The sequence below is a fragment of the Spermophilus citellus genome (assembly GCF_964194105.1).
Source record: "Spermophilus citellus genome assembly, chromosome: 9".
NCBI classification, from domain to species: Eukaryota; Metazoa; Chordata; class Mammalia; order Rodentia; family Sciuridae; genus Spermophilus; species Spermophilus citellus.
This window is the reverse complement of record NC_138191.1, coordinates 103,682,586-103,700,885: the sequence shown is the minus strand read 5'-3', so window position 1 is coordinate 103,700,885 and position 18,300 is coordinate 103,682,586. Positions and strand designations below refer to the sequence as shown.

Here is an 18,300-nt window from a genome sequence, read left to right as displayed (position 1 = left end):
TGAAGGTCTTATGACCTGAAGGCCACTCTTGGGACTTCTGCCTTGCCACGTTTCCCCATTAACTGCCAGAGTTCTAGTGAGTTGGGCCTGACCCATGGGATCCTCCTCTGCCGGCCTCCATCTGAGTCCTGGGAGAGCTCAGTCCTCCCCTGGCTCCCTGGTGCCTGCTCAATTGCCACCCAGACTGGGCCTATTAAAGTTTAAAGCAATGAGAGGCAGAGGTGGGGGCTGGTCCTGGGGATATGGGTTCCTCTGAGGTGTAGGCAGCTGGGAGGTGCTGGGTTATTCATGAGGTTGCAATGTGAGCTGCTGCCTGGGTCCCAGAGGCCCAGTGGGCAGTCAGCCCAGATTCCACTGTTGGTTCCAGAGCAGGAAGAATGAGCCGGTGGCTTCACATGGGATTCAGAAGCCAGGGCTGTGAGGAGACTCCCTGAACACATGCTCAAGTCTCATTCTGTTGTCCTCTGCCCTTTGTCCTGGAGGGGCACCTGAGGCCTCTGCTTGGAGGCCCAGAGACAGAGACATGGAGGGAGAGTTGGACGAGGCTCAAGAGGCAGGAACTGTGAGTGGGATGGAAGAAGAGAGGGGGAGACGGCCCTCCGAGTCCACTCTCTGCCCTCCCTACACCCTTCCCCTTCCCCCCTCTTGTCAACCTCTAGACTCCTTGGCAGGGTTGAGGGGTCCCAGGTTGAGGATTGGCCTTAAAGAATCCCCTTTTCCTTGGGTACTCTTGGTACCTACCCCCTTTTTAGTTGCCAGTGGGATGAGAGGGTGAGCCTGTCATCTGTCCCCAGCTTCCCAGCTGGGAGCTGACAGGGAAGAGCAATGGCTGGTATCTGTGCAGTGGTGGGTACGGGGTAGGGTGGGAAGATGAATTGCAGGGGGCGGGTGGTTGGATGTCAGTGGGACTGGAGCAGAGGCTGGGGCCTGGCTGGTGTCCTCAGCTCCTGCACCCTGCCTGATTGGCTGCCTTGCAGGGTGCGCCCACCTGAGGATGAGCATAGTAACCAGCCCAATCCAGCTGAGCCCTAGTTCCAGCCTTCCTTGTTCATTGCATTCTCTGTTGTCTTTTATGGCTCAGGTACTCTGCCATCCCAGAATAGGGCCTGGCTCAGGTCCCCACATGGGCAGTTCCCAGGGTCCCACCCATTCTGCTTAGGGTCCTGTCACTAGCTCCATTGGCCTCTTTTTGTCCCTCTCTCCCTATCATGTCTGCAGTCTGGGTCATGCTCAAGATCTGCCTCCATAGCTGCCCACTCCCTGCCGTCCCTGCTCCTGTCCTGCCCTCTTGCTCTGAGTGTCTGCCTGGTGTTTGCTGTCTGGAAAACCCCTCCTTGTCCAGTGGGACCTGCACAGTTGACCCCACTTCGTGCAACCTTGCTGACCAAACCTGGGTCAGTGGGCTGCCCACCACTGTCCCAGAGCCCCACCTCAGGGGCCTGCTCTCTGTCTTTGTTCTGTCTACAGAGTGAACCACCAAGGGCAAGCTCAGAAGTGAGTTCCACAGAACGCCATGGCTAGAGGGACCTGGATTTGGCATCTGGACATAGGACAGAGTTCAGGGGGAGGGCTTGTGCCCGTGTGACCACCTTGGGTCTACCAAGAGAAGGACTCTGAGAACCAGGTAACTTCCGACTCTACCAATCATCTTTCTTTGGAGTGGAGTGGGTGACACTGCCAGGCAGCTGGAGAGTGACTGCAAATCATAGGTGCGCCATCAGGCTCCCATAAAGAGGAAGCCCCTTGAGCCACATGTTCACCAGCCATGGCTGCCCTGCTAACATCCCCTGTGCCTCCTTCCAGGTCGAGGTCTGATTATTCCTCGAATTAGGCAACAAATGACAGCTCATGTCTCTGTCACATGTATTGATCCCCCACTGACTAGTTTCAGGAGGAGCTGCCAAAATAAGTGTCCGTGAAAAATGTTCCCAAGAGGCCATGCTCTGGGAATCTGAGCTCCCTCCACAGTGCCCCAGCCCCGACTCCCCTTAAGTGTTTGCACCACTCTGGGCCAGGCAGGGCCTGCACTGGCCCCTCTGTGGTCTAAGGACGGAGGCTCTCCCACATCAGCAAGACAGAGCCTCTGAGGCCATGCTTTCTGCCGTACACTGGGCGTCTAGGCCAGCCACTGCACCTCATCCACTGAAGGATGGCCTCATCTGGGGGTGCAGAGGCTAGGGCCAGGCATTGCAAGTTTCAGATGCCACGACATTCTGACCTTCAAACACTGAAAACCAAATTCAAATTTAAGAGTTCTTCTTTGACATTCTAAATCCCTCATGGCCCAGAAAGAGTCAAGGGAGGAGGAAAGACATCGGAAGCCATTTTCAGTTATAGGTTCACCAAACCACAAAGTCATCCCAGATCCATTATGGAATGAATTGGGAAACTGAGACATGGTGAGGCAGAAGAGTTGCCCCAGAGTCCTCAATAGAACCTGTGTGCCCAGATTCTTGCTTGGTGGAGAAGTCTTCTAGCCTGTCTGTCTCCTAAATTTCCTTATTGTTTTACTTGAGGTAGGAGGAATTAGCAAACCCATTGTATTAGTCCATTTTCTGTTGCTGTAACAAAATACCCAAGGCTGGCAAATTTATAAAGAAAAGTGGTTTAATTAGGTCACAGTTCTGGAGGTTGGAAGTCCAAGATTGGGTAGCCCTATCCATGGTGAGGACCTCATGTAGGATGGCATCACAGTGGTAGGAACATGTGTGAGAGTGTGAGATCACCTGGTGAGACAAGAGACCAGAGAGCAGGAAGAGGCCAGGCTTACTCTTTTATAACAACCCACTCTCACAAGACCAACATCAGTCCCTTCTGAGGGCTGCACCCCCAGTGAACTAATTACTATGCACAGGCCCCATTTCTGAAAGGTTCTGTCATCTCCTAACACTGACACATGGGGGACCAAGCTTCTGACTCATGAACCTTTGGAGAACATACTCAAACAATATCCAAACCGTAGCACCCTCCATCAGAGGGAGACACTGTGGTCAAACGAACCAGTCAGGAAATGCATTCTCCCCTCTACAGGAGAACATCATTAAGGGTTCCCGAACCAGTTACCAATGTAGAGGGGGAGGCTTGCCAATTCTTTCCTCAATACGGGTTATGTAATCCCTGAAAAAGGAAATTGTCCCTGGGTGATGTGCTTGTAGTATTAGGTAAATGAGTTCAAGGGGCAATGCTGAGATGGGCGAGAGCCCAGGGACACCCAGAACCCAAGCCCCATGGGTTCCCTATGCCTCCCCGGCATCAGAGCTCTCCTGGAAGGAGCCTGTGTCCTCCTGGAGCTGCGGAACTCAGGGTGACGTTAGGCCATGGGCATGTTGCTAGGTTCCACCTCAAGATCTCTGTGTCTTCTGGCGAGGCAGGGGCTGGAGGGGGTCTGCCTGTGCTCTTCCTTTCTCAGAAGCGCCAAGACCCAGTGTGGGGTGAGGGTGGGGAGGAAGAGCGGGCAAACAGGCCCCAGCTTGGTTTGGTTCTGTTTGTTTTCCTTGAGGGCTGAGAACCCTGGAAAAGAGTGTGATTAATTCACTGGTCCCTGGGGGGACAGGCAGCTTTCCTGGACCATTCAGAAGCTGAAGTATGGGAAGCGGATTCCAAGGCAACTGCTACCATGGTAACAAGCGTGTCAGCCCTGGGGGGACCTTACTCTCAGCCCCCTCCAGACCTGCAGCAGCTGGAGCACTTGGCGTGGGACCAAGACACTGCTGATTATGGAGCTGGGTTTGGTAAGGGACAGTGGGCCAGGAGGGGCCCCCAGAGCTCAGGCAGGTGACACATGGCGGCACAGAAGCTCTTTCCTGTGGTCAGATGCCCTCAGAAAGAAGTTCTCAAGGTCCAGTTGAATCAGGATTGGGGCTGGAGTCAAGGCCCGCTTACTGGATTTGTGGAAAGAGGCCTGAGGTCTAAGACACTGCAAAAGGCTGGGACCAGCTCTCTTCTCCAAGGCCCAGCCCAGAGTGAGCCCTAGAGTAGGGAAATTGGTTTCCGCCATAGCATGCCCCATGCCTGGGAGGGGCTCTGCTACTCCAGAGCCTCCCTTACTCCAGCTGCCGTATCTGCCTCAGTGCAGCAGAGCAGGACTTCCCAGGCTCCTTTGGCATTCTATTGGTTTTTCCCTGGCCCAATAGCTGCCCCTTCGGGATAGGGACTTCAGCCCCCGGGGCAGAGAAGACCATCAGCAGAAGGATCCCATAGGGGCCAGAGGCTTGTCTCATCTTGAAAGCCACAGAGGGATCTTCACGACATACAAGCCATTCTGCAGAGGGCTCCCTGAGCTGAAGGAAGTGTGTCCCATCACTGGGACCATGGTTGAAATGTCTGCTCTAGGAGACACAAAAAGATAGAACTACATCTTCATACATGTATTTTAGTTCTATCTTTGTGTGTGTCAAATGTAATGCATTCCACTATTGTCACGTATGTAAAAAAAAAAAAGAACTAAAACCATCACTGGTATTTATGGGGGACCTACAATGTGTACTGAGAACCTTGCTTGACACTTACTACTACTTTGTAATGTTCACAGCAGCATCATGAGCTAAGCACTGAGACCTACATCTGTAGCTGAAAACAACTAGACTCTCAGAAACTGAGAAACTGCCCAAGGCCCCAGATAGTAAGAAGCTGAGCTGGGATTTGAACCCCGGCAGCAAGACCCTGAGTCCAAAGCCTTTCTGGAAGGGATTTTGGATCTATCATTCCTGCTATACAGTCCTGGAAAAAACTAGTTTATTCTTCCTTTTCTTGATTTTTCATGTTAAGTGGGGTAAAAATAATGTACCTACCTCTTAGGACTATTAAATAATGCTTTTAAACTTGTTAGAAAGCACTGTTAACTTAGAAAGTGCATAATAATGTTAGCAAAGCCAAAGTGGGCATGGTAGTAATGATGCAGAGCCGTGGGGCGGGTGGGGTGGTGTGGACTAGGGCAGGGAGGCAGGTGGGAGGGCACAGCTCCGGAAGTCCCTTGAGTCACTTTCTTGTTGAGTCAACCTGGAGGAGAACTGACTGGCTGGGGCTTGAGTCTGGGTTCCAGGGGCTGGGAACTGCCGGGCCAAGAGGCTCAGATTCTGCAGGTCTGATTTCCCAGGTGGCCTCACTTCTGGTTGATGAAGAAGGGATGTGAGGGGTGTAAGGGTTATTGCAAAGGGAAGACCAACCACAAAGTATGTCATCAACTGTGTGCAGATGGTGTGGGACAGCTGGTAGCCTGGCCCTGAAGAGAGACTAGGGGATCCTCTCCCTCTCTGTTGTCCCGAGGGAAGAGAGCTGTCATCAGCATCCAGTCTACTGCCCTGACACTCAGACCTCCCTCTTGTCACCTCCTTGGGGACCTACAAAGTCTTTCCTACTGTGGCCCTGGAATTACATGAAAAGCCCTCTGCATGGTGTACATGAACATTGTGGGCGGGAGGCACTGTTTTTCTGTGTTGCCAGCCCTGGCAGGACAGGCCATCGGGGACAAACAGGTCCTCAACAAAGGCTCAGTAATGCTAGGGCAATTTGTTCCCGTGGGTGGGGTGGGTTCAGGGACATGGACTAAAGTTCCTTTTGAGATCTGCTAGTGTGATGGCTGTGGACACTGTCTCGCCCTCACTGTGGGGAGGCTCTAAGGAGTACTGACAGCTTCTTACTCATCTCTGGGTCCCAGTAGAAGAGACTGATAGGCGTTTGATGAATCTCATTTCCTCATCTAAAGAAAAGGAAAGCAATGTCTCTTTCCCCTTATTTTTCAGATCAAACATAGTGTTATATTTGGGGGTCCTGACAAGGGTGCCTTCTGCCCATCTGGCTGGGCTCAGCCTCAGGTCTGCATCACTGATGCAGGGGTAGAAAGAACCACCAAGCGGGCCACAGCTCAAATTTAAAATAGTTTTATTAAAACAAGCACAATGTGTGATAGCATCATAGTCGTGGTGTTGTGTAAACATCTGACATATGCAACCTATTTATGTGACTCAAAAGCTTATCTGACACTGGCTGCATCTTCATGCTCCCGGGCATCAGGCACCACATGGCGCAGACCAGGGCAGTGGGGTGGCCTGCCATTCTCACTTAGGCACAGAGCTCCGTCTAACTGCCCCAAATCTGTGCCATGCTTCATACATGACTCGGGGGATACAGCAGCAGAAGACACTGATACTATCTCTAAGGTGCTCATCCTAGTAACAGCTTAAAACCAGTTAGAACCATAGGACACAACTGATTAAAACCCAAGTCCACGGACATCCCACTCTAGAAAATCCCTGGGCTTGCAGTGAGAGTTTAAAGTTCCATGTGGACTGGAACAGCATGGTTAAAAATCCCATTTTAAAAAATGAAATAATACTGACTTTAGCAGCAATCACAAACAAGGAAGAGGATGATAAATGAGGAACACATTTCGGTCACTGCAAAGAAAGATTATGTGCTTCTCCGTGCTGCACACTGGAAGACTGATCTGGCCTCCTGAAAGAGGAAGGCTCTCTCTGCCCTTCCTGAATTGAGGGGGTGGCTTTGCTCAGCCAAGGGAGAAGACAGGCAAAGAGGACGTCCGGAGGACAGAGGAAGGTGAAGGACTGCCAGAGGAGGGTGGCAGTGCAGAGGGGGAGAGTCAAGTGTGTTGGCAGCCTCTGTCAACTGACGCTTAGGCTTCCTGCTCCAAGCTGGTTCCCTGCAGGCTGCAGCCCCAGCAGCACAGCCCAGTCACAGAGCAGGCTGGATCTGGGGTCTGCAGGCCGGTGAGCAGGTGGAGTCCAGCAGAGATGTCCCAGCTGCAGGCGATTATGCAAAGTGACAAGTGATTGCTTTCCTTTTCAAAGACAACCCCTTTGGAAAAAGCTTTTTCCTCAAGGACTCTGGGGAAATGGGGAGGGGGGCATTGGGGGGACCCTGCAGGGCCTTTGTAAGTGGAAAAAGCCTGATTGGAGCCCCAAAACAGGCCTCTCTGCCTGCTCTGCAGACATTGGCCTCACGGGTTTCCAGGGGCAATACCTGGGCAGGTCAAGGCTTACGAGGTGTGGCTGGAACCTTTCAGAGTCCTGTGGTTGTTGGGCAGGTTGTTGGGCACAGTCCTGTGTCTCCACTGCGGCCAGCATGGGCCAGGGCCCGCCGGCGGGCCAGGCGAGACTTGGAGGGAGGAGAGAGTTTCATGGAGCAAAGGCCCTCCACCAGCACCTCTGGCTCTTCGGCCAGTTCATTCTCCTCATGCTGAGACAGCTGGCGGTTAAGGGCAATGGCCTCAGCTGCAAAGAGGGTCAGGTCCATAGTGCTGCTGTTCCTGCGGGGGGCATGGGGGAGAGAAAGAGAAGAGGGGGACAGGACCTGGGGTTAGCCAGGTCAGCTCTGCGACATGCCTACTCAACACTGGGTTTCATACTCCTGCCAGATTTTTCTGAACTGCAGGGGCGACTCTCTCGAGTAGTTCTCTCCTGGGTTTGACTGAGGCTAGAATGGACTTTGAGCCTCAAATAGTCCTGGGACTGGACGGTGAGCAAACGCCTCAACGTTCCCTGCTCTGAGCCTCTCTGCACACAGCTCTTCTGGAGGCCGGGCCACACACAGTGCACTAAAGCCACCCATCCCCCTCCCTGGAAGGTCAGGGGTTCCTGGAGCAGGAACTGCCTCTTGATGTGTTTTCCCACAACCCAGCTCAGGGCAAGCCTGTGATGGGCACTTTGGGTTGTTGAATAAATCATTTAAAGGGGACCCTCATGAGGTTTAGCACCTGAAGGCACCTGGAGACAACTCCACAGAAACAAGGAGGGACCTAGCTGGGCAACAGCATCTTGGGGCAAGTGAATCGAGCCCATGCAGGGGAATACTTCCCTGAGTAACTCCTAAAAATTGGCCATGAGAGTGGCTACCTGAAGGGTTTCCCACATAGCTTAGTCCCTGCCTGCTGGGGTAGAGCTCACTGGGAATAAACCTAGTTGTTCAAAGGTTGTATAGTCAAACAGCCCATGGTTACTGTGCATGGTAGACCTGGGCTGTTTGACATGGAAGCCACTATCACTACTGTCTAGTAGTATATGTGACAGCCGGTCCCTCTGCCTTGCAATGCCCCTCACTTCTGCTACTTTCATCAAGAGCAAAAGGACACCTGGTAGGAATAACCCACAGATCAGATCTGTCTGTGGACTGTGAACAGTGACTTCCGGTTAGGTTCAAGTGGGTATGCAGAACAGGATTTTTCCTGCAAACAAAGCAAGGAGGGACTTAAAGGTGCTAGGGGACAAATGAAGGTGAAAGAAGTGCAGAGAGAGACAGCTCTATAATGGAGGGAGAGGGAGAGAGGAGGGGACTGAGAAGAGCACCTGAGCCTGGGGATGGGTTTCCTATCCCCCACTTCCATCCCAGCATGGCTGAGGGCTTGAAGTAAAGTCCAGGTGGAGGAGAGAAGGGCACTGGGTGTGTGGGAGCATTTACCTCTGGAGGACTTGCGGCGTGGGGAGTCCCTTTTCTGGAGCTTGCTAGAATGGGAAGGACAGATTGTGGGTAAGCACTGCTCCCTCTTTCCAAGAGCTGTCCCACCCAAGCCAGCACAGAGTGGGCAGGTAACTACAGGCTCTCAGCCCAGCACAGGGACTTGTCACTGCTTAAGTGCAGGGCTAGACCTTCAGAGGAGAGAACATAAGGGTGCACTCTGAAGTCACAGCCGCCTCTGCAAGGACAGCCTTCTTCCCCTGGCAAAGTCTTCACTGCCCTCTGAGACCTGGCTCAAGGGTCATTTCCCCCCTGAAGCAGTCCCTGTTGCCCAACACCTCCCCGTCTTAGTCCCAGCAGAGGTGGGGTCTTGTCCCTTTGTGCCTCTAGCACTTTTCCCAAGTATTCCTCACACTGTCCCTTTCTCCACTAGACCATGGGGACAGGTTGGGCTCCTCTCTAGCATATGGTAGATGTTCACTCTTTTTTTGTATGTGTGGGCTGGGGATCGAACCCAGGGCCTTCTGCATGCAAGGCCGACACTCTACCAACTGAGCTATAGCCTCAGCCCCATAGGGGTTCACTCTTGGGTGGATGGAAATTAGGCCCTGAGCCACTCTTGGATTGATCCTCCTTTGTGACATGAGCAGGCAACACTTGCCTCTTTCCATTGGCAGGGTGACTGAGGCCAGCTAGGGCCTGGTAGATCAACGAGACACAGTAACTAGCAAGAGGGTTTGACAGACTCCTCAGAGTGGAAGTCAGGTATTGTGACTAACCAACGGGGATTTTAAAAAAATGCTTTCTAGTGAAGATGTGGATCCTGAGCATAGGGAAAACACCATTTGCCTTCCCAGCCCCAGCCCCCAGAGCCCCAGGCCATGAGGAGAAGCATACAGTCTTCAGGGCAGCCACACAAGCTTCAGGGCAGCAAGGTCTTGCTTCTCAGCCAGTGGTGTTTTTGTACAAGAGGATGGTACTGCAGGCCCTGAATGACAATATCAAGTTGCTTCTGCCAATAGTGGGAGGCATGGCCTAGTCCCCCAGAGAGCTGTATTGAGATTTAGTCTATGGCTAAGGTTAGAGCCAAGTCTATGCTGTGTCAAGGGCTGGGCTGGTGGGTAAGGAGGAGTGGGTTCACTGTGCATTGAAGCCACTGAAGCTGCTATAGCACCTCATTTCAGCTGGGGGCAATCATGCGGGCTGGGGGTCTTCACTAGCTGGCATGAGAGCTTCTTCATGGCCAAACTGCTGTGTGCCATGGCCTGGAGAGGTGACATACCACCCTGCCCTGAAGTCACTCACCCCTTGCACCCATGGGTGTTGCAGAACTTGGGCGGCACTGAGTCTCTGCTTTGCATCTCGAACCAGAAGCTTGGAGATGAGGTCTTTGGCTTCACTGGAGATGTGAGCCCAGTCCTTGTCAGGAAACTCATATTTGCCTTCCTGGATGCTCTCAAATAGCTTGTTCTAGGTAAAGAAGATTCCTCCTGAGGCCACAGGGCCAGGGCATGGGCAGGATGGGTAGCTCACAGTCAATCATCTTGGCTCTAACTGATCTCAGCGGCAGCTGCTGCTCATGGCTGGGGGATGCCACAGACAGGGCCCCTTCCTAGACCCCCACTCTCCCCTAAATCACCAAACAATATGGAATGCCCTCAGCCACCGAGATGGCTAGAGGTATGACGAGTGGGGAATATCACCTGTATAACAAAGCCCCAATTCTCAGCCCTTCAGAGAGAGTGCTCTGTGAAATGGGCCCGGGTGATCTCCCAGGTCTCCTCTCCCACCTTCATTAACCTCATACTCCTCCCCGCGGCTACTTCAGGGCTTTGCCTGTGCTGGTCTTCCTTCTCATATTTCTTGACCTTCTTCCCATGGGCAAGACTCGTCCTTTCAGAGTCTGCTCAGGTATGATGTCTCCAGCAAACCCCCCGAACTCCTAGCTGGGCTGAGTGCCTGACTATTTCACCCCCTGGCTGCCCTGACAGAAGGGCACCTTGAACCCCTTCCAGATCAGGAACAATCTCAGCCTACTGAGCCCCAGGTGGGCATGTGCTGTGGCCCTGGTTACACTCACCTGGCAAACCCTGCACACTTCTCCCCGGTCCCAGCCACAGTCAGTCCCGCAGTGACCTACAAAGGGCGGGTAGCCACTCAGCATGATATAGAGGACCACGCCAAGGCTCCATAGGTCACAGCGCTTGTCATAGAAAGTGGCCTCGTCTCTGAAGACCTCCACCACCTCAGGGGCCATGTACTCTGCAGAGCCGCACTGTGAGGACCAGGGTTGGGGAGAGGGAGATGGCAGAGAAGAGAGGGAATGAGTTTTAGGGAGAGAGGATGGCAAAATATCGAATGTAACTTGGGTAAGAGGATGGAAGGGCTGGGGTTGGGCTCCGTGGTGGAGTGCTTGCCTAGCATGTGTGAGGCACTGGGTTAGAATCTCAGCATCACATATAAATAAATTTTAAAAATACAGGTTCATTGACAACTAAAAACAATTAAAAAAAAAAAAAGAGGATGGAAGGATGGAGTGACAGCAGGAGCTTGTCAGGAAAATCAGAGGGCTCAGCTGGTATCATCAAGGCACTCAGAGAAGCTTAAACTGAGCCACACTGCCCTGTGGTCCACATGACCAGATCCAAGCCTACTTCTTATCTTTTTTGGTTCCTCTCCAGTGGGAAAAGGCCTTGGCCAAAAACTCCCAGGAGCCTCTCCCTGCCTCAATTCTCCAATTAAATGCAGGAAGGGAGATCTATGGCTCCATCCAGCAAGGATTTCTTAAAGTGATTCTTGTCCAGTTTCCCAGCTAACTCGGAGCAAGGAAGCATAAGGATTTAGAATTAAGAGATCATCAAAGCTAGTCTGATGACAAGTTCAATTTCCTTGCCCCTCCCATTTATAGATGGGAAAGGCAAGGCCCAGGATAGGTCAAGGAGCTCAGCAGTGGCCGACCCAGGACCAGGATCCAGGACTCCTCCCTCCCACCCTTGCGTAGAAACTGCTGAGAAAAATAAAATATTCTCTTTGCTCCCCACTTCATTATTTCAGGCTCACTGAGAAGCAGCCCCCACTCCCATCCCACAAAACTAATTTGATTAGAAGATGGTAAGTGCACTTGAGAAAGGATATTTTCTTTGTTATTGGCAATTAGCGTTAATGACTTTGAGAACAAGGTAGCCCCATGTGTTAAAAGCTAATACAGAAACATTACTAATAATGTTGCTTAGCATAAGAATGATATAGGCATATTTAAAGGCATGTCTTATAAAAAAAGGCTATTAGGAAAATTCACTTATGAAGCATGCAAGTCTCAAAAGAGTCATCCTAATTATAGTGCATCAAACATGTACAAGATATGTCTTAGGAAGAAGCAGCTTCCATCTGGGCATGAAATGTGAAGTGGGAGAAGCAACCGGATAATTCGGCCAAGCAATCCTACATGCATATGGCCTGGAACCTCACAGTTCCCGCCACAGAGGCTATTGGCTTTCCTCCATGGGGGGTGAGGGGGGAGGGGAAGACAGCTCCCATCCTCCACCACAAGGGGGATTTGCTGACTTCAGCAGAGAGAATGGAACCTGGAGCCATTCACTTTACATGTGCAACATGTGAATAGTGTTTGTTTTCACCTGGGACAAGAGTCACAGCCTGTGTTTATAGAGACAATCTGTTTCTACCTTAATAGAGAGGGCCCACCCCAAACTAAAACTCCAATCAATGTCAGTTTCATTAACAACTGTGTAGGGGGCAGGCTTGGAAGCTAACAAATCAGGCCTGGAAAGGCTACAGACATTTGATTTTCCTTCTTTAGCTCTCTGTTCTGGATGCCACAAATTTGAATCAGGCACTCTCCACAAGCACAGTGCCCAGCAGGAAGGGAACAGGGCACCCGGCCATACGTACAGGGGTGGTCAGCTCTGGTGTGGTTATGGGTGTGCAGGAATTGTTCAGTTTCACCCCACTGCCCAAGTCAAAGTCACAGATTTTCACCGGAGATACCTGCAAAGGAAAAAAGAAACCAGAGATCACAGATCTAAGAAGCCAGAGGGCATGAGGAGACCAGCATGACCACATGGACACATGGCTTGTACAGCTGTCGCACTACAGCTTGGCTCTGTCTACCAGGTCATATTTACTCTGCTTGGGTTAACCAGGAGTCAGTCACCTTAGGGTTTTGTCCAAGATGTGCTCTTCCCCATGCTCCCTTCTTATTTCCCCCCCAAAATGAGTGAACTCTATGATGTCAGATGGCCATGAACTCAGAATAATAAAAAGGAACTCTTGCTGGCAAACAATGGCATAGGTAGCAGGAGAGAAGCCAGAGAAGTTCATGTATCTCTAAAGACAGTCCCCTTGAAGCCCACTCAGTGGAGGTCAGAAGAGCTTGGAGTAAAACCCTTGTCCATCTTAGGTGGCTTAGGGTGGCTGACCTATCCTGGCTTGCTTGCGTGGTCTTTCTCAGTTAAGCACATAAAGTCCTAGGAAAAGTATGATGCATGGTCGCCATGGTGGCATCAACTCAGCAGCCAGCTGCACCAGAAGCAGATACTGTACCTGGGACAAGAGAGTGACCTGTGTCTACAGCACACGATAGATGGCCTGGCAGTGCAGGAGGAGGACAGCACAGGGGGCGAGGTGAAATGGCTGGTAAATGCAGCTCCTCCGTTCACCTGCCAAGATGCCCGCACAAGGCTCTCAACTTTTTCTCTCCTTCCTCACATCCCTTTTTGCCTGCCTCTTTCTTTCATTCTCTTTTCTTTTTCACTTAGTCTTTTTAAAAAAAATTGTGGTGAAATAAAAACATGTTATTTTAGCCATTCTTAAACGCATGACTCAGTGGCATTAATTACATCTATGGGGGCTGGGGATGTGGCTCAAGCGGTAGCGCGCTCGCCTGGCATGCGTGCGGCCCGGGTTCGATCCTCAGCACCACTTACAAAGATGTTGTGTCTGCCGAGAACTAAAAAATAAATATTAAAAAAAAATTCTCTCTCTCCTCTCTCTCTTTAAAAAAAAAAAATTACATCTATGTTGTGTCACCATCACCATCTGTTTCTAAAACCTTCCTAGAAACTCTACTCTAGTATTAACTTCCCATTTCTGCTCACCCCCAATCCCAAGTGATTCTTTTCTTTTTTCCCCCAATACTAGGGATTGAACCCAGAGGTGCTCTGCCACCAAGTTACAACCCCAGCCCTTTTTTGAGACAAGTTGTCCAGTTTGGTCTCGAATTTGTGATCTTCCTGCCTCAACCCCCTAAGTGCTGGGATTAAAAGTGTGCACCTGACTTCTAACCTGCTTTGTGCCTTTATTAACTTCCTTATTTCAGAGATTTCATGTAAGTGGAAGCATACAGTATCTGTCCTTGTGTGCCTGGCTTCTTCCAATTAGCATAATGTTTTCAAGGTTTGTCCATGTAGTAGGATGTATCAGAACTTCACTCTGATTTGAGGCTAAATAATGTTCCACTGTATGTATACACTACTTTTTGTTTATCCATTCATCTGTTGATGGATACATGGGTTGTTTTCACCTTGTGGCTACTTGAATAACACTGTAATGCACATCAGTATACAAGTATTTGTTTAAGTCTCTGCCTTGAATTCTTGAGTCATATGGTATATTTTTTTCTTTTTTTTCTTTTTGGCATTGGAGATGACCTCAGGGATGCTGTACCACTGAGCTACTTTCTCAGCCCTTATTTAAAATTTTGAGACAGGGTCTTAATTGCTTAGATTGGCCTAGAACTTGCAATCCTCCCACCTCAGCCCCCCAGTAGCTGGGATTACTGGTGTGCACCACCATACCTGACTCATATGGCTTTCAATGTTCAGCTAATTGAGGAAATCTACATTTAACATTTTCACCAATAATGTACAACAGTTCTGTGATTTCTCCAGATCCTCACCAACCCTTGTTATTTTTCTTTAAATGGATCTTATTTTATTTATTTATATGCGGTGCTGAGGATCGAACCCAGGGCCTCACGCATGCCAGGCAAGTGCTCTACCACTGAGCCACAACTCCTGCCCCCCCTTGTTATTTTTCCATTACAAAAATTATAGTCATCTTAGATTGGCAACAGTGGTGTCTCCTTGTGGTTTGATTTGCAATTCCCTAACGATTAAGGATGTTAAACATCTTTTCATTGCTTGTTAGCCATTTGTATCTCTTTTGGAAAATCTCTGTTCAAATCCTTTGGTCATTTTAAAATTGGGTTGTCTGTCTTTTTGTTGTTGAGTTTTAGGAATTCTACATGTATTTTGGATATCAAATCCCTAGCAGATGTATAATTTGCAAATATTTCCTCCCATTCTGTAGGCTGTCTTTTCACTTTCTTATGTCCTTTGATAATTAGCTTCTCTTAATTTTAGTTTTTCTAATTACAAAAAAGGGCAGCAAATCTGTGCCATGAAGAGCAGATGAAACAAAAGATGTTCCTTGTAAGTCAGAGGCAATAATGGGTAGTTGGGAACACCGGTGAGTGCTGGGATCAGTACCTTATTTTAATCTAGCTCTGTATCACCTGAATAATTTTAAGTTTCTTAACTCTTTGAGCTTTAGTTTCCTTATCCATAAAATAAATATGATAAAAGTATCTCTTCAAGATACTTTATAATACTAAATAAGCCAAAGTGCCTGGCATAGTGTAAGCACTTGAGAAATGTTAATTGATAATTATTATTAACAACCATAAAAATGATAAACTAAAAAGTTCTAGGACAGAATAACTGACAGGAAGTCATAAGATCTTACTAGAGCTGATACAAGAGTTGTACGTCGAAGGCACGTTCACTCACAGCCATTCCTATGGATGAGCCACAGCTTCACCCACACCAAGGCATGTTGCTCTTGCATCTGCTCATGCATGCACACACACAAAGCTGTGAATGTGGGTTGCCAACACTACCAGGGCCTAAACCTCTCCTAAAAAGTGTAGAATTTGTCAAATGTATGTGTTCTTATAAAAATACAAACACTTTCGTTTATTAGTAGATGGAATTTAGGCCATGTTTAAATTAGTTGCATTTATTTAAAAGCAAGAATAAATATTTTCTTTTTAATGGGCACCTTGGAAATAAAAATGGAAATAGAAATCCTTTTAAAGAACTTGCTTCCTAATTATTGCTTCTAGTGGTGGATACAGTCTAGCTTACATACAAATATCACTTATGGGCAGAGGTGTACCCATGTAAGATTGAGTCATTTCTGACTCACAACTGCTCTAACAGTAGATGTGTTGGACTAGAAAGCATTAATTTTATGCAGGTCTCATATATTTTACAAGTTTGTAGGCTTAAGCCAATCATAGATGACAAAGAGAAAAAAGGGACAAGGGCTATACTTGGAATGTTGAAACATTACATACTGGGTCCAACACTCTCACATGTCCATAGCAATCAGCTGAAGTTGGTACCTGAGGCCAAGAATACTACCAACAATCTATATGGAAAGCAGGGTGCTTGCTTGACCAGGATAAGTTGTACATCCAAATCAGGCCTTAAGTACCTTTTCTGGAGATTCACACAATATATTTTCTGGCTTCAGATCGCGGTGAGCAATGCCTGAAATGACAAGCAGCAAGGAAATAGTTAACATATGCACATAATTATCAAACATTCCACACACAATTAATTTTTTCCAAATGCTGTTGTTCACAGATTAATTCCCAATTATGGTACATTAAAAAACCAACGAGCTGCAGGAGGCAGAAGTAACCAGAGACACAAACCAAAAGCACAGTTGATTCTGCAAGTTCTTTTGAAGCAGTGGCTTTAGAAGTCTGGCAGGGATAAGAAGAGCTAAATGAATCCCAGCCAGCCTACCTTTCAGCACTGTAGTGACAACCAGGAATTCTTATTGTGCAGCCTAACACAAAGCAGAGCAGAGAGCTCTGCAGACGGCAGTGCTTGGAACAGCAATGCAGAAATAATTAGTGCCTTGTTTAAGAACATCTCAGGAGGCTTAGACTGCTCTACCTCATTTCTTCTTGTGTAGCTGATTAAAAGAAAAAAAAAAAGATTCCGTCAACATGATTCCCTGAATGTTTGGAGGACCAAGTGTTAGATAACCCCAATTCCGTCTAACTTTCTTCTCACCTACTCTTCAAGGACACTTTTGGCCACAGGGTGCTGTACTTCAGAGACGACACCCTGCATTTTGGCCATATCTGCAGAGGGCTTCAAGTAGGAGCTTACCCCTTGAGGGAAGCTGCTGCCTTGCCAGGTATGGTGGCACATGTTTATAATCCCAGCAACTTGGGAGGCTGAGGCAGAAGGATTACAAATTCGAGGCCAGCCTCAACGATTTAGCAAAGCCCTAAGCAGCTTAAAAGATCCTATTTCAAAATAAAAAATAAAGGGCTAGGGATGTAGCTCAGTGGTTAAGGGCCCCTAGGTTTAATCCCCAGCAAACACCACCCCCAAAACAAACAAACAAACAAACAAGCTGCTGACCTGGCCAAGAAGGCACCTGAGAGAAGGAAGGAAGGAAGGGGGGAAGTGAAGGAGGGAAGAAGGAAGAGAGGGAGGGAGGGAGAAGGGGAGAAATGGAGGGAAGGAAGGAAGGAAGGACGGATAGACGGATGGACAAAGCACTGACAAATTGGTCTGGGGTGTCCTGGCGGAGGACAGAGAAACCTGTCCCTCCTCCTTCGTTCTGCAGCACCCACAGCACAGGGACAGGTCTGAAAAGTTGAGCAAAAGTCTACTTCTAAGTCCTGGAGAGCAGCGGAGGATCTTGAGGTGGTGGAGAAAGCAGAAAAGCAGACCTTGCCTTAGTCACCAGCAATGATCAGCTGCGTGGGCAGCCTTTCCACTTCCTACTATAGGCAAAGGCCCAGCCCACCTGAGGCACTTCACTAAGAAGAAAAAGCAGAGTAACTAGCAAGCTAAGTAACTTCATCAGTCACCTAATTGAATGAGAACCCAGAGCAACTCAGCCCAGCCTGCACAAATTGAGTCGGGCTACTGCTCACTGCACTAAAAGTGAAGGATATTTTCCATTACAGCAAGTGCTCCCACAGAAGGATCATGAGCCGCACACAGAGCCTTAGTTTCCAAATAGGTACCCATGGCCCACTCGTCCCCCGGCCTGAGAATGCAGAAAGCCAGGCTGTCATAATGGGCCTGCCTGTGTGAGCGCACCAGCCATAGAGCCGCTCCAGTTCATTTCCCAGAGGTTAAACTGCAGTGTGTCCAGTATTTAAAAGTATAGAACTTGTTTCGGGGCTACCCATTCTTGCCCAATTCATCTTCCCAGCGTGAAGTTATTTAGAAAACAGCCAAGTTCAGCTGGAAATCGTTTTTCATCCCCTCCAACTTCTGGTCACATGGGCAGCTGGCCAGCTAGATGTTAACAAGCACTTCAGAACTCCTGAGACACCACCAGCCTCCGTCCCCCATAGTGCATTCTTGTAAATAAATAAATAAATAAAAAATAAAACCGCCTAGACCCCTCCTCCAAGGTTTGGCTCTTGTAAAAAGCATGACCCAGTTTTGCAATCTACAGAGGCAGTTTGGGGAGCAATTGTAAATCTTTGTCAGGCAGGTGTTACCTACATGCATCCCAGCTTTCAAAAACAGAACTGCTGCGATTCATCATGCTGTGGAAAATAGAGACACCCCCTTCTAGGAATTTTCATCCCAGGTGCGAGTTAGGGCTCCAATGTGAACACTGTCAGTTTGCAGATCTCTTTCAGCCACTGGAGGAAACCAGGTGGATTCAATGAACCTGAACCTCTCATACACCTGCCACATCAGCCTGGGATGTGTGCACAGCATGCCTATAGTTGGTCCTCAACACTCACTATCAGTGTGGCTGGCCAGGAGTCACAGTCATGAAGGGAGTGGAGCTAAGTCACATGTTATTTGCTCCACCTCCACA

General features: G+C 49.1%; 1 protein-coding gene across 3 annotated transcripts in view; it reads right to left on the bottom strand.

The window, feature by feature from the left end:
• Positions 1-5,863: 5,863 nt before the first annotated feature.
• MKNK1 (MAPK interacting serine/threonine kinase 1) overlaps positions 5,864-18,300 on the bottom strand; it is a 42,853-nt gene continuing 30,416 nt past the window's right edge. For 2 of the 3 annotated variants that reach the window (XM_081306180.1, XM_081306181.1), the window contains 6 exons: positions 15,925-15,980; positions 12,319-12,414; positions 10,490-10,684; positions 9,715-9,879; positions 8,413-8,456; positions 5,864-7,264 (listed from right to left, as the gene is read on the bottom strand). In XM_081306180.1, the coding sequence (XP_081162306.1) occupies positions 7,018-7,264; positions 8,413-8,456; positions 9,715-9,879; positions 10,490-10,684; positions 12,319-12,414; positions 15,925-15,980 (803 nt within the window). In that variant the 3' untranslated portion in view covers positions 5,864-7,017. The remainder of the gene's footprint in view (positions 7,265-8,412; positions 8,457-9,714; positions 9,880-10,489; positions 10,685-12,318; positions 12,415-15,924; positions 15,981-18,300) is intronic. The other variant, XM_081306182.1, reaches the window with a different exon arrangement.